The sequence below is a fragment of the Montipora foliosa genome, chromosome 4 (genome assembly GCF_036669935.1).
Source record: "Montipora foliosa isolate CH-2021 chromosome 4, ASM3666993v2, whole genome shotgun sequence".
NCBI classification, from domain to species: Eukaryota; Metazoa; Cnidaria; class Anthozoa; order Scleractinia; family Acroporidae; genus Montipora; species Montipora foliosa.
In genome coordinates, this window is record NC_090872.1 from 24153099 (window position 1) to 24169033 (window position 15935).

General features: G+C 43.2%; 1 protein-coding gene across 5 annotated transcripts in view; it reads right to left on the reverse strand.

The window, feature by feature from the left end:
• LOC138000378 (protocadherin Fat 1-like) overlaps positions 1-15935 on the reverse strand; it is a 47483-nt gene that overhangs the window by 7043 nt on the left and 24505 nt on the right. For all 5 annotated transcript variants that reach the window (XM_068846743.1, XM_068846742.1, XM_068846745.1 and 2 more), the window contains 7 exons: positions 13182-13499; positions 11392-12245; positions 9930-10285; positions 8396-9465; positions 6236-7682; positions 3261-5122; positions 1491-1734 (listed from right to left, as the gene is read on the reverse strand). In XM_068846743.1, coding sequence (XP_068702844.1) covers positions 1491-1734; positions 3261-5122; positions 6236-7682; positions 8396-9465; positions 9930-10285; positions 11392-12245; positions 13182-13499 — 6151 coding nt within the window. The remainder of the gene's footprint in view (positions 1-1490; positions 1735-3260; positions 5123-6235; positions 7683-8395; positions 9466-9929; positions 10286-11391; positions 12246-13181; positions 13500-15935) is intronic.

Consider the following 15935-nt stretch of genomic DNA (forward strand, 5'->3'; position numbering starts at 1 on the left):
CGTGTAAATGCTGCTTATTATATATGCAAAACAAGACTTTAAAAGTCTGAAAGCCCAAAACACCCGTGCTGCATATTAATTAAGCCGCGTAAACACGTATTGCATTCTTAATCTAGTGAGTCTTTGACGTCATTTTCTCCTCGATCCAGCTCTCTTAAGATTCTAAAGTTAGTAATGGCGGACCATTAACTAGGAACATTCCAGTTAAACAGATGTCTCTTTTTTTTTAATCGGGGCATAAAACTTGGGTCACTTATTGTTTAGTTAAAATAGTTTTGAAATCCAACGAAAAAGAAGAATTTATTTTTTGGTCATAGTAGCACTTTAAGAATTTAAATAGTGACATCTGTCTGAATAATTTAACGCCCGAATCAAATCAGCGATGGGCTCAAAAACGCAGTTCAGTTACCAGGCCTCTGAATAAAAGCGAAGCAGGAGTTGACCTTGCTTTGATACAAACCTCATTGCTTTCCTTTTGTAAATGAAAATTCGTTAGCATTACAACAACATGATTTACATAAGAAAAGCAATGAGGTTTGTATCAAGGCAAGGTCATCTCCAGCCTCGTTTTTGTTCAAAGGCCTGGTAACTGAGCACAAAACTGCAAAATGGTCCATTGTTGGTCTTAATCCCATTCAGTGCTTTTCATCACAACGGCATGCTTATCCAGCCCCGCTTATCCCATACGATGTGAATAAAACATCAGTAGCTAACCAGAACTTAACGAAGTCACCGGGCGCAAATTTCTGGGAATGGCGTAATCAGTTAACTGTACACTGGCAGTTTCCTTTATGCGCGGTGTAACTTGGCATTCGGAAACAATTCGAATGGCTTGATCTGCTTCCCACATTGTGGCAAAAAACAGCCCCAATAACTGTCACTTACTTTGACGCGTTTTTGCAAATAGTCACCAGGGTGACGTCAACCTCATTTTGAATAGCAAAGCTTCAGTTCTGGTTTAAAGGTGGAGTAAAAAATTGCATAAACCTCGGTTGAAGCCGAATTTTGCCGAGACCATTCGTCGGCAAGACATTAGGGAGCTTACGAAACGACGACGCCGACGACGCTACAAAACAAGAGGTTTAGTGAGCAAAAACAATGGCTCTGCACGCTTTGCACGTGCGTTTTACATTTTGGTACATTTCTTTGCCGTCATCTCCTAATTGACGACGTGAAATGACCAAATTCAAGGTTCTGTGGAGAACGTTAGGACATGACGATGAATTTTCAGTTCTCTCTCTACGCTACCAACTCACTCGTACCAGTTTAATTCCTCGACAGTTACTACACATTTTTAACGCAAAACGACATGAAATAGCTTCGTAGTGATATGAATAACGCGAACTCGTATTTTTAAATGAAGTCCTCGTAGCCGTCGTCGTCCTCGTTTCGCCGGTAACCTCCCTATTTTAGCGGGAAGTACGCCCACACCTCATTGCCCTACTCTATAAAAACAAATGTGTGACAGGTTGAATGCTTGTGTGACTTACCCTCGTCACAAACGCATGCGTGACTCCTGGAATGCTCGTATGAGATGTAAGTGGTGCGTTCAGACATTATTCGAATTTGCTTGTTCTGTGGTTTAAAAATTGTTTGGCAGGAGTAATTCTCAGGGCACTGCATCAGGCGGCACTGGCTGACTCTGATATAGGTCACGGTGACCCCCACTTGTCGTTGGAAGTTTCCACGGGAAGAATTCAGCTTGTTTGCGATGTGATACGATTCGAAGAAACCCTACAAAAACGATATCATAGCTACAATGACAATTTCGAAAATAAAACTGACAACTGCTTTTCGAAATCACCAGTTAGTTGGTCATCGCTAGCGCAGGGACAGAAAGTTCTACGTGTCCAGCTGGAGCCCGTTTCTCGAAAGTCCCGAAACTTTACGGGCCATTTTCGGGTGTCAAAATCCCCTTTGTATCTCAAGAATGGAGAGGATTTAAGTCGTCAAACTTCACAGTCATGTTTCTTTTTGTTACCTTGAAAACATGTTAAAAGATCGGCTTTCCAAAACAATTAAGCGGTTGGCAGTTTTACAAATGGCTTTTCGGACCCGAAAAGTTATCGGGACTTTTGAGAAACGGGCCACTGTAGGAAAGCCCCTAATTAGATGCACACGGATTTCAATAAGCGTCACGAAGTGTCCTCTCGCTCTTCTCCCAACTTTGACATCACTCGTGTCTCGCAAAACAGACAATTAACGTCACAAAGTGTTCCTCAAATGCTCCTCAAGCAAGGATAAACAGCTGCTTTTCAGTACCCTAAGCTAAAACTAACCCTAACCATTACCCTTACCTTATTGTTAAAAAGAGGTGGCAAATGCTTAGACTGAAAGGGACACTTCGTACTAGATGTAAAAATTGGGCGAGCAACACCATCACAGTTGCGAAGGAAAAGCACGAAAAGGTCAACTATTGAGTAAAGTGCTGGGAACTCGAACTTCTTCTATGAGGATTTCAATTAATCTCATTGTCATTTGTGTCACACTTTATAAGTAAGAGCACAAAACCGTACTTTGCCGCAGGCTGGATTACGTGCGATTGATGAGACAAAAAAAAAAGAAAAAAGAAAAAAAACAGAGGCAAAGCCTACATCTACATCTACATCTCCAGCACTCGGCAAAGTCCCTTTTTGACTTATGGCTGTTTCTGCTCAGGTGGCCTCATACACCACACTTCTCGAATAGTGTGTGGGTTCTTTAACGTCAAACAGGCAACTTATCAACTCCATCGAGTCTCATAAACGTGAACGGTCCTCCATTTCCAGGGCCGTCTCGGTCATGAGGCCGCAAAAATATTACCTCTGTACCTACTGGTGCGCTCTCTCCAATCGACACCGTGAAGTTGGTGTGCGAAAACTCGGGTGGGTTATCGTTTATGTCATTGATGAGCACATTCACTTGGGCTTCAGAGGACAAAGGTGGGTTTCCTTCATCCCGAGCCTGCACCACACTTCTCGAATAGTGTGTGGGTTCTTTAACGTCAAACAGGCAACTTATCAACTCAGAAGAGACGGGGCCCTCGGTTTATAGTCCTTATCCGAGAAGACTCGAACGTCTAACCATTTGCAGTTGAAATTACAAAGGCAGCACTTTCCCCTCAGTTATTTTAAGATCCTGAGTGTTGACCCGGCCGGGGTTCGAACCCACGACCTCCCGCGTGACAGCCCGATGCTCAACCAACTGTTTTGCCTGTTTGAATCGTTGAAGAACATCAAGACCCATTATAATCTTTCGTAAATGGATAAACGAAGCCTTACCCTAGAACGACTCTTCATGACGGCAAACACGACATCCAAACTGCTTCCAACGGACTGCAAACTCCAAATCTGGACCTGTTGGGGAGGTACGCTCAAAAGAGCCCCCAGATATTCCCTGCATTTCACCAAATTTCTTTCCACAAACGCAGCGGGTCCCAGGTCAGACAAACGGAGAGTCAAGGAGTACTCGAGAATGTCATCCGTTATGTCTGACACGTCAATTTCCACCGGCGCGTACGAGAAGTACTTCCCATCTGTGACACTTATGTTGAGGTGGTAGATTTTACTTAAGACGTTCGACGTGGCTCTGATTTCTCCACTGGTTGTTATGGTAAACGGGCTCGCAACGTCTGCGTCCACAATCGAGTATGTGAGAGGGTCCTTATCGGGATCGCTTCCCTGGACGCTGCCGATGACACCACCGTTAAACTGAGAACCGTACAGCTTGAGATACACGTTCAGCGGTTGGACGTGTGGAGGATGCTTTACACTCTCAACGACCTTGATTCTAACAGTCTTATCAATAAACTGTCGTGGGTCACCGTTGTCGAAAACACGCACCTTGAAGTTGTGTTCTCCATCTTGGTGGCTCAAAGGACCCACTTTGGTGATGCTACCGTTCCGTTGTAGTTTAAACTTTGATCCGTCTCCATCGAGTCTCATAAACGTGAACGGTCCTCCATTTCCAGGGCCGTCTCGGTCATGAGGCCGCAAAAATATTACCTCTGTACCTACTGGTGCGCTCTCTCCAATCGACACCGTGAAGTTGGTGTGCGAAAACTCGGGTGGGTTATCGTTTATGTCATTGATGAGCACATTCACTTGGGCTTCAGAGGACAAAGGTGGGTTTCCTTCATCCCGAGCCTGCACCGTCAGAGAATACCTGGAATCTACTTCATGGTCAATAGGGGCTGCAACGCTAATTATGCCGGTCATTTCGCCGATTTTAAACCTTCCCGCTTCGTTTCCTTTCACGATCTTATAACGAATATCACGATTCGAGCCATGGTCCAGATCGGTGGCAAACACCTGAACTAAAAACGTGTCCAAGGCTGAGTTTTCGTCTACTCTGGCACGGTAATCACTCTGTCCAAATGTGGGCGCGTTGTCATTAGCGTCGGTGACTACGATACTCAAAGAGGCAGTGGCAGATAGCACCGGCGGTCCAGCATCGCGCACTTGAATCACCAGTGAATAGCGTTTTGCTGTCTCGAAATCCAAATCCCCCTGCAGCGTGATATCTCCGGTGGTTTTATCAATTGCAAACAAATCCGAACCAGGACCGGCAAGAATTGCGTAGGTGAGCTCTTCTTGAGTGGCCTCGCGACTAATCGCACTGATGGTTGTTATAAGCGTGTCCCTACGGGCATCCTCGCTCACGTTAGCTTCGTGTCTCGATTCCAGGAACTCGGGCGGAACGTCATTAATATTAAGTACATGTATAACTACGGTGCAGTCACCTGACTTGGCAGGGATTCCCCTGTCCTGCGCGCGCACTTTCAGGGTATACTCGGCTGTCTGCTCTCTGTTGAGGCCCTTTTTCAAGGTAATGATACCAGTCTCAGAGTTAATACTGAACGTATCGCCCGCCGTATTAACCAGGGAGTACGAAATTTTTCTGTTCCTTCCAATGTCAGCGTCGTCTGCTTTCACTTGTAGCAACACCAGGTTTATCCGCGCATCTTCATAGACTGACTTGCTATACTGCGCTTGCGTGAAGACGGGTGCGTTGTCGTTGACGTCATCAAGTAAGATTGTGACGTTGGTAAAGCAAGAACGTCCCCCGCCGTCTTCCGCTGACACCATGAAGTTGTACATGTCCTGTTTCTCGCGATCCAGTGACGTCACTGTGAGTAGACGACCTGTTAGCAGAAAAGCAAGAAATTAAATCAAATCGATTGTATCACAATGACAAACATGACCGACTTTCTTCCACAAGAGTCGAGCAGGGCGCAGTGAAAGAGAACGAGAATTGATAGCATGTGAGCTAATAGTCACCCTGTCCGTGCAATCGCTGAAAAAAATCCACTAATTGTGAACAGAGCCAATTTAGACTCTTTAAATATCGTTCGTTCACATTGAGATCAGTTCTTCAATAGTTCGGCTTTAGTTTAACATAAAGGAGTAGTGTCTAAAGAAACTGTGGTGCTGCGTCGATGGGGAAGTGTCACTCGAAAATATTGGGTTTTATCAACGGAGTTGATAATTTAAATTGACTACCACACAAGGATTATAAAAGCTTATAATCCCCGTACAGTGGTCCATTTACATCATCAATTCCGTTGATAAAACCACAAATTTTCTTATAGTTTAAAATAATAACAAAAAGGTGTTGAAAACAGAAACTTTAGAATTTCAAAATGTTCCTTTTAACATAGCCGCTGTGGATCTGAAGACTCTTGGTTTGAATCATTGTGTAACGACGTCAAAAAGACAATAAAATATTAAAAATAATAATTTCTCCACATAATTGTTACCACTCGTCCATTCAATAAGATCAGTGACAATTCTATTTGCAATAAAAGACGAAAAATGTCGAGGAGGGTGAAGACTATGTTGGCAGGACAGATTTTCCGGCATCACCAATTTTGGTTTGATCCCAATTCAGTTCCAATTATAAATTGCCCCATTGCACCCTGTCGCCGTCTAGACAAAACTTCAAAATGTGACTAAACACAGGAAACAGAAATTGATTTTATCAAACGAGTAAATAAAGGTCGAATTACCACCGTGAAAGATTTGGAAAGCTGACGTTTCGAGCGTTAGCCCTTCGTCGGAGCGAATCAAATCTTTCCCGGTGGTAATTCGACCTTTATCAACTCGTTTGATAAAATCAATTTCTTTTTCAATCTCCCACCGACGCAGTACCACAGTTTCTTTAGAAACTAAAATTTTGTTTAAACACAGAAAACTTAACCGTGACACATGTCTTCGCTGACAAGAACAGTGACAAAACGAGCGCTAGCGCAACAAACCTGTTCTATTCTCAACGGTAAACACCCCTATTCCTTGACCAAATATGGAATACTTCAACCTGCCATTGTCGTCGGCATCATCATCCGTTGCCTCAACAACCACAATTTCGGATCCGGGCCTCACGCCCTCGCTGACTGGAACAATGGAAATGGACTGGGCACAAACCGGTGAGTTATCGTTGGCATCCAAGACTGTGATGTTCACAGAAGTGTAACTGGTGTAGAGACCATCCGAGGCGCTGATGTTTAGTTTGTAAGATGACACCATCTCACGATCTAGAGAGGTGTGCACAAAAATTTTTCCCGTCTTCAGTTCGATTCCGAACTTGCCTTGAGGATCGCCAGACAAAATGAAAAAGAATATGTCGGACTTGGAATCTCTGTCGGTGGCCTCGAGAGTCCCGACCTCTTGCCCGATCAAAGCGTCTTCGCGAACAAACATTTCGAAGAGGTCTCGAGAAAACTTCGGCGGTGAGTCGTTGACATCGAGGATAGTCACACGCACAGAGGTGTAGCCCGAAAGCTGAGTGTCTTTGCCTCGGTCAGTGGCACGAACGTCCAGAACAATGGTGTCGGAAATCTCGCGATCAAGCGGCAGCGCTGTTCTAATCCACCCGGAGTGTTGATTTATAGAGAAGAAACGAGACGCGTGTTTTCCTATGGCGGTGAAATTGTATACAACGTCTCCATTGCTGTCAGAGTCTAAGTCCTCGGCGAACACACGCAGTACTTTGGATCCAACTTTGGTATTTTCCGGTACGCTAACTCTGTATGGATTGGACACGAAATGCGGCTTATTGTCATTGATGTCAGTGACTATGATTACGACAACCGTACGAGCGACTTGAGAAATTGCCTCGGCTTTGGCTTCAATGACCAAAACGTATCTATTCAAGGTCTCGTAATCCAACGGATCAGACAGTTTTAATTGTCCTCTGGAATCAATGCTAAACTTTGAGCCGAGCGATGAAGGTGAATTTCCCGGAATTATCTTAAAACCAAGTGAAGGGCGCCCACTTCCTGGAAAAGTTGGGTGAAGCGTTGTGACCACTGTTCCAACTTTGAAATTCTCTGGCACACTGACTCGATACTCGGGCTTGTCAAATTGCAAGATCCTTGCGCTCTTGCTGAGGACATTCACGGAAACGGGGATCATGTTTCGCAACTGTGGATTACCACCATCTTTTACCAGTACATAGAACTTGTAAGTCTTCTCTTCCGGTTCCTGAGCAATACTAATCGATCCGGTGTGGGTTTCAATCTTAAACACGGGTGGAGTTTGGTGACCAAGAATGACGTACGTAAGAGCACTGTTACTTCCGGTGTCTGCGTCACTTGCTGACGTCACAAGAATAGGTGTGCCAACAGGCTTGGACCTCTGGATAGTTACTTCGTATTGCGGGAGCTCGAATTTCGGTTGATTATCGTTCTCATCCAATATTCGTACCTGTTGAGGAAGAGAAAAATTCGGCTTCGTTAAAATTCAATTTTGGCCTGTGCGGAAGGGCCTGTTCATAGAACTTCCTGTTGACCAGACTGGCATGTTACGTTCCCGAAGTCTCGCCTCAACACTACGTCCTTTGTAAGATTTTCAATGTGTTCGTATTAAACTGCAAGCAAGCCCCGTTTCCAAGATCACTCTAGCCCGAATACGTACACCATGCGTTATTTATTATTATTTTTACTTCAGCAGTCTGCACTTGACCTCTCCTTTAAAATGATCTCTGAAGCCCGGCCGAAATTCTCCTTTCAGAACAATTTGCCCAGATAACCAGGCCAGCCAGGTTAGAGCGTGAGATTATATGAAGAGTTTTTTACCCACCAAACTAAAGCTAAAGTTATACAAGAACTCTCTAAGTGTCCATTTTGAGTAAAGACCACGTTTTTATCGATGAGGGATCTAAGGAACTGTAAATTTATATTAAAGAAGGATGTTATCCTCACTCGTATCTGGATTATAGACACCTCTCTTACAGACACATGAAAATATTTCTGGTGTTTCAGCGGGATTCGAACCTACGACCTCTGCGATTCCGGTGCAATGCTCTACCGACTGAGCTATGCAGCCCCTCAGTCGGGAGCAGGTCAATTTCTTGGGTTCATCTGTTCCAGTGTAAGTTTATACCTTCGTTAAGCCAAGAAACCAGTAAAAATACATACCTCCACTGTGCAGAATCCAAACCTTCCACCTCCGTCAGTGGCTTGGACAGGAACGGATGTAAAGGCATGGGAAGAGTTTTCGCGATCAAAAGCGAGCCTGCTGTATATCATGCCAGTCTCCGCGTCAATTGTGAACTTTTCCGCCGCTGCAAGATCTTTAATAGAGTACCACAACCGAGCGAAACTTCCAGAATCTTCGTCAGTTGCTGTAACCATCGTAACGAACGTACCCTCGGGGTAATTCTCATGGAAATTGATACTGTAGACTTCTTGATCAAATAACGGACTATGGTCGTTTGTATTGCCGATTATGACGCGGACGCTCGTTTCCGCGGTTGATTTTCCGTCCGTTACTTCCACGCCGACGTCGTACACTTTACCGCGCTCGAGCCCTACACGCCTAGAGATGGTTAGAACGCCAGACGCGGGATCAAGATGGAAGAACTCTCTGCCTTGGCCAGAACTGATGGAGTAACGCAACTTCCTCGCATCGCTTTCATCTGGATCAACAGCTATGACTCGCGTTACAAAGACACCAGGCCCCGCGTCACCTGAGATTGACGAGGCATAACTGTCCTGTTCAAATGTAGGTGGATTGTCATTCGCGTCTTCCACTACAATTCGAACGCGGGCTTCACCAGTCAGTGACGGAGTCCCACCATCGGTAACAACGACTTTCAATTCGTGCACAATGTGTTTTTCGTAATCAAGTTCCTTGGCGACTGAGATTTCGCCCCCATCTTTGGTAATAGAGAAATACTCGCTCACTTTGCTTCTATTGTTGCTGCTCGCGGTCAAGGATTCCAGTCGATACGTCAGAGCTTTGTTTATTCCGGAGTCTCTGTCGAAAGCATCAACGGAAATCACCGAGGTACCAACCGTCACGGCTTCCGAAACCTTCGCCAGGTATAGCGATTGGTTGAAAACTGGGGAGATGTCATTGACATCGACTACGCTGACGTCTACGTGAACTTCTCCGAAAGAGCTCGTCTTGGTGTCGGTAGCGCGGACTGTGAGCTGGTAACTAGTTTGGGTCTCATAATCAAGCGAAGCTTCCACTGAAAGGAGCCCTGGCGACAAGACAAGGAACAAGTAAGATCTCTTTTATTTTTGTGGTTGATACAGTAAGTTTAAAATAGCTTGAAACTGCCACTGTAAAAGGGAACCTCGACTCCTACAAAAAAAAAACTACAAAACGAGAGAAACTTATGTTTGCAATCAATTTGTCCGACTTTTTTTCAATTAAAGTGTTTGTATCAGGAACAAATTAATTTGACCGTTCAGTTTTCTAAGGGGCCGCCATCTTGAATAATTGTTACGTCTTTGTTTCGACACAAAGACGTTTGGTGTAATAACACTAATGCAAACGAACCACGCCCCAATTATTCAAGGTGGCAGCGCCCGGGAAATTTAAAAACAAAGCTAAGAGATTCCGATATTTCATTTATTTCAGATACAAAAAGTTCCTTTGAATTTTTTTTCAAATTTAATTTGATCGCAGACATTATCTTATGAACTCTATGCTTACGGTTACCTGTCTTAAAATCCACAGAAAACTCATTCCGGGGGTTGCCCTGCATAATACCGTAGACAATCTCGGCACCTCCAGGACTTCTAGCTTGAACGGTACAGATACGATGACCAATTTTCACATTCTCTTTAACCACCTCACTGTAGGCCAACTGATCAAATATCGGTGTCTCCTTATCCACGACTTTGACCTTGACAATTGTTTGAGACGTCCGTCGTACTGGACCCAAATCGTGCGCCTCGATTTGAAGGCTGAAGACTTTGGGAACTTCAACGCCGTCCAGGAGGCTACGAACTTTTACGATTCCTGTACGGTGCTCCACCTTAAAACGACCCTCGTTGCCTCCCACAAGTAAGTACCTACGCAAGATTAAATGAAACGATTCAAGGAATTAGCTACTGAGCTATACTGAAACGCCTGTCGGATTGTGGCAAGCAGCACAAACTGTCGAGAGAACGCGAGCGGGAAAAATGAGACAAATGGAGGAAAATGGCCAAAAGGTCCTGCTTGCCACAAGATAATCGTTCCTTCGCACAATAGGCCTTATGCAGCTAGTGATCATATGGTACAAAAACCGCCACACTGGAACGCAAATTAAGTTGCTTTATTTAGTTGTCCCAGTGCACAATTTGCGTTCCAGTATGGCGAGCCAAACAAGGGGTCTCCTCGTTAAACCCTTTCGAAAATACTCTCGGGATGTCACGCAACGCTCTCCCAGCAGTATGATTGATTGACATCTAGGATGCGAAGGATAGAGCACCGGACCTTGATTCTCCAAAACGGAGCTGTTCTGTGGTCCCGGTATAAGCTTTTTTTAAAATATTGCGCAACGCCTTTCGGTTGCTAGCGTGAAAGTTGCGGGACGCGAAGGAAAGCCTCAGTTAACGCGATTTACACCAAAAGGGGATAAAAGGACCAGAGAACGAATCCCCCCTATAGGCCCTATCCCCATCGTAATCCCTCTAAAGTTATTATTAGAAGATATCAATTTTCCCACGAATAATTTTACCTCGCGCGTTTCGTGGAAGTTTCGTGGAGGAGGGCCGCGGTGCAGGAGTTGCAATGAATGCGAAATGAGAATAAGAGTTTTTTAATTTTTACATGGGATCAATTAAGGCACGATTCTTTTTCCATTTGCGTTCTCCTACTACACTCACTTCTTGAATTAAACGTTTGTTCACAAAATGTATAAACGCGTTTTTCCACATCCTCCACCATTTTGTTTGATGGTAAATCGCGAACGACGAGAAGCATTGCGTGGCAGCTGTCAACATTGGTAAAAATGGGGACATACATTGTATGATTGGCTATCACTCAACCCTCTTGGGAACACCGGATCTTGGAAGACATCTAAAACAACTTTAGCGGGATTACGATGGGGATAGGGTCTATATGGGGGATTTATTATGTCTTCTATCCACTCTTGTTCACACTTTAGCGTCTCAAGTAAAAACACATAGCACACCTGACTTCCCCATTGGAGCCTGCATCCTTGTCAACTGCCAAGACACGCCCAACAGGAACTCCTAAATCGACGCTTTTCTGCACCACGAAGAAGTATGACTCTTCGGTAAACATCGGCTCGTTGTCGTTCATATCGCCGACCGCCACGGACACCACGCTCTGAGCAACTCTTGGCCAGGGTTCCCGATAATCTCGAGCTTGCACTACGATGTCGTATCGATCCACAGCCTCACGATCAAACTCCTTTCCAGACAAGGTCGACACTACGCCAGTACTTTCGGAAATTCCGAAGAATTCCGAAGGCGTGACGATGGAATAGCTGATAATCTCTCCGACTGAATAACCAACAACGCGTACCTCGGCAATCTCGTTTGCAGTACTGATACCTTCCATCACTGAAGCGTTATACATGACGCGACTGAACTTCAAATCGCTAATAGGAAGAGCCTTGCAGTTGATTTCTGCCATAGCTTTATCTGTGAAATTCCCATCAGAAACTCTGATTTTCACTCGGTATATTGTTTCCTGCAGGAGTGAGGCATTCTTTACCGTTATAACGCCTGATGATGAACTTATATCGAAGAGTTCCACGTGAGAACGTGTGCTGATAGAGTATGAAAGGTTGGTAAGAAGCAGCGAGTCTCCATCGGTTGCGCTGACTTCCAGAATTTCAGTTCCAGAAGATGTTGGCAAGTAAAGAACTGCGCTGAAGCTGGAAGAGATAAATTTGGGAGGTAGGTCGTTCACATCGCGGATCAAGACCTCTACATCTGTAAAAGAGGCAAGGTTGGGCTCTCCGCCATCAGACACTTTGACTTTGAATTTGTGTGAAGACACCGACTCGAAATCTAACCACTAAAAAAAGAAATAATAAAATAACGTTATATCAGGTTTATAAGGAGTAACACTGCACACAAGACGGACATCACCAAAGAGGAGGTGAATTCAAATCCTAAAAATAATGAGTTATTTGCGAGTCATAGAGCGGTTTTCAGTTGAGTGTCGAAAGTAATTAGCGAATTGCGTTGGTTTTGCATTTACTTCACTCAGTGATTGGTTCAAAGTTCTCGCATCATTTTTTCAACCAATCAGAAGTGAAACCAAAACCAATTGTGGCTCGCGCGTGCACATTTTCCCGCGCTTTGTGTTGGCTACGTGTAATTACTTCGAGTTTTGATTGGTTTACTGGATTGTCTCCGTCCTTTTTAATTGGCCAAAGTAATTACTTTGGTTTACTTTACTTACTTTACTTTGGCGACTGAAACTCGCTCTCAATAACTTCTCAATTGCTTTAGGATAACTACACAAAGATTGGCCAAAAAATCCCGGGTCACTTTCCACCAATAAGAGACAAGACTCAACAGACACGCGAGACATCTTGCTAATATAATTTTCCCGCGCATTTTGCTTGCCGCAAAACGAGTTTTGATTCGTATGTTTATCTGTCAGTTGGTCAAAAAAATGGTTTTGAATTTAAGACGATAAATTAAAACGGGTCTTTTACATGGTTACGATAAAGGATATGACTTTAAGTTCGAGTTGCAAAAGTAGGAATGAGAGCAGCCAATGAATTGATTCATTTCAAAGACCAATCACCGTGCAAAGCTTGAAGTTGAACTTAAACTGTGTTCTTGTTTAAGTTTTATTTGAAAACCTATCTAAAATCCAGGACTTAAATTCAGGAAACCGTCACTGTTTAAACAGAGGTTTACGACAAAAAATGGCGGGGAAATGCCGAGCGCTCATCCGGTCAAAATACACTTTGAAACAATAAAAAATAATAAACTTTACCTCCTTCGTCTTCAACGCTCCACTATGTGGGTCAACTAGAAACGCGGAACTTCCAATCACTTCGTAGAGCAAATCGCTACTGCTTACGTCAGCATCCGTGGCGTGAATGACAAGCGGTTTCCCATCTCCACCTCTGACGGGCGAGTTTTTGGGCGAACCCTCCGTCACGTGACCAGTATAAAAACCCTGGCTAAACAAGGGAGCGTTGTCATTTTCGTCTGCGATTTTTACGATGACTTGTGTTTGCTCCTCGCCATCGCTGCCGCTAGCGCCAATTAAAAGTTTACACTCGCTCAGCTCTTCAGCATCAAGAGGTTTCTGTGGCGAAAGGACGGAAATTTCATTGAAAATTCTCAAGACAAACGTATTTGTTCCACGTCCATGTATTAAAAAAGGTGTGGGGGATAGCCTTTGAGATGACCAGCATCTTATTTCTCCTTACAGCATTAGCATTACACCCAAAACACAGGCCATTAAAATAAAGGAAATGAAATTCTCTGATTTGTAAACGGATTCTCCTTTACATGTAAGTCATACCGGGACGAGTTCACGGGATCGAAATTCATGTCAATAATTAACTCAGTATGTATCCTTTGGTCACGTGAACTCTTCCATCCACAATCGATTTCCGCCGGGAAATGTGGTCAAGAAAAATACAACAAACAAACTAAGCTTCGAACAGAAACCCTTTGGAAGTAAAGGAAATTCCATCGTAGAGGGTTTACGCTTAACTCCTAGCGAGTGGAAACGAATGGTTTCATGGGTGAACCGCAAAATCCAACAATCACAAGATATGTGTTATGTTTGCAGTATTAATTGTTTCCGAATCATTAAACAAGCCCACGAAAATCTTTGAACCTAGCCTGCGGAAACAAACGAGGTACGAGAAGCCACAAAGAACGGGAAATAAGGAAAAATGTACTTGCTATCCATACACGCAAACACAGCTAGGTGGTATGAGCATAGAACTTTCTTTTATGAAGCAACAGGTTTCAAAAACATGCTCCAGCTTCAAAAAGTATTAATTGTTTCCGAATCATTAAACACGCCCACGAAAATCTTTGAACCTACAATAGCCTACGGAAACAAACGAGGTACGAGAAGACACAAAGAACGGGAAATAACGAAAATGTACTTGCTATCCATACACGCAAACACAGCTACGTAGGTGGTATGAGCATAGAACTTTCTTTTATGAAGCAACAGGTTTGAAAAACATGTTACAGCTTTAAAAAGCATTAAGTAGATTACGCTGATCACAGGAAGGAATTAACTTGGCAGAGCCGAATATTTCGTGATGCTGCATGCAAATTTTGACGCATTTTAATCGCTGTAATTAACTTACTTGACAGCAATTTATCGTGAGTGATTGTTCATTTGACAGAAAAATAATTTAGATTGCCAAATAAAATGAAAAATCGTTTCTAGAAAATTCTATCTGTACGTGAAGATTTGTCTAAAACTGGCTATGGAACGTTTTAAATAGTGGATTAACGTCTTAACTCTTGACACAAATGTTATCAAAGAGACTCTGATAAACGTCTTGCATTTAAGGCAGTGTACCTAAGCACCTCTACGACAGCAAAAAAGTGTTATGATTAAAAACCTTATCGACCTTTGTCAATCATTTCTTTTTCCCTGTGTTACAACTTTCATTCCCAACAAATCGATTAACGTTTCCCTTTATGTGGTACAATCTGAGTTTTTCAAAACAACTCATGTTGCCACCCTGGAGCGTGATTTACGTAATCTTACGAATTATAGCAATGTACATAGAACTTAGGTTCTAAAACAGGAACTCCTGATTAATCGAAGTCTTACGAGCTTATCGCATGGACTGGTAAGACTTCTTCTACAACTCACGCTCACAGAAAACATTAACATGAACTCAGCCACATAGATGCCGCAGTTCTTTGTACAGAACAGACAACACCGTTTGATTTATTCAAGGGAAAATTCCACGAAATCCTTCCAATCAGCACACAAGTAATTACAAATGCTCTGAAGCGAAAAATATCTTTGCTATTTTTCTTGCTAATTCTACTTAATCTTAAGAGGATGGCGTCTTATTTGATGTTTAATACCTCTCGTATGTGGATCGGCTTATGAAAGTCACGTCATTAAAAAAAGAAGGAAAAATATGTCAAAAAATTTAATTTTCTACTGATGTAATGGTCAAAGAATGCCGACTAAACGGAAAAGACCGTTTTGCTACAAAACGACAGACGCATTAAGATGTAGTCCTAAATTCTTCATAACATCCAGCAGAGTGGGAAAAGAAATTATGCAACACTCGGCCATGTTTCATGATCAAGTGAAAGCTGAAAGTTCGCAGTTTAAAGACCTTCAAAGCAATTCTTTTCTTTCTTGCAATTGTAGTGCTGTTTTTTCGCTCTTCAAATAAGTTCTAACTTTTGAGTCTCAAAACAAAGTACTTTTTTCGATGACAGTATTTGATTTTTCTTAACACTTAAATCAACAATTGGAACATTCCTCGCATTGCCCAAACAGAGTTCAAGGTAATGTCATCATTAATTTCGTCCAGCTAATTTAAAGAACGTGGATCTTCGCGCGTACATCTATTATTAAAGGACGCATTCTTTTAGGACTATTTCGGTTATTCTTGTTCCAGTTTACGAATAACAGAATACACGGAATACCAGTTCCCAAAAGAATTGTCCCAAATGAACACGATTCAGGGGCACCCAACGAGAATATAATTTGAACACTTACTCATAATCAAATTAAGCGCAA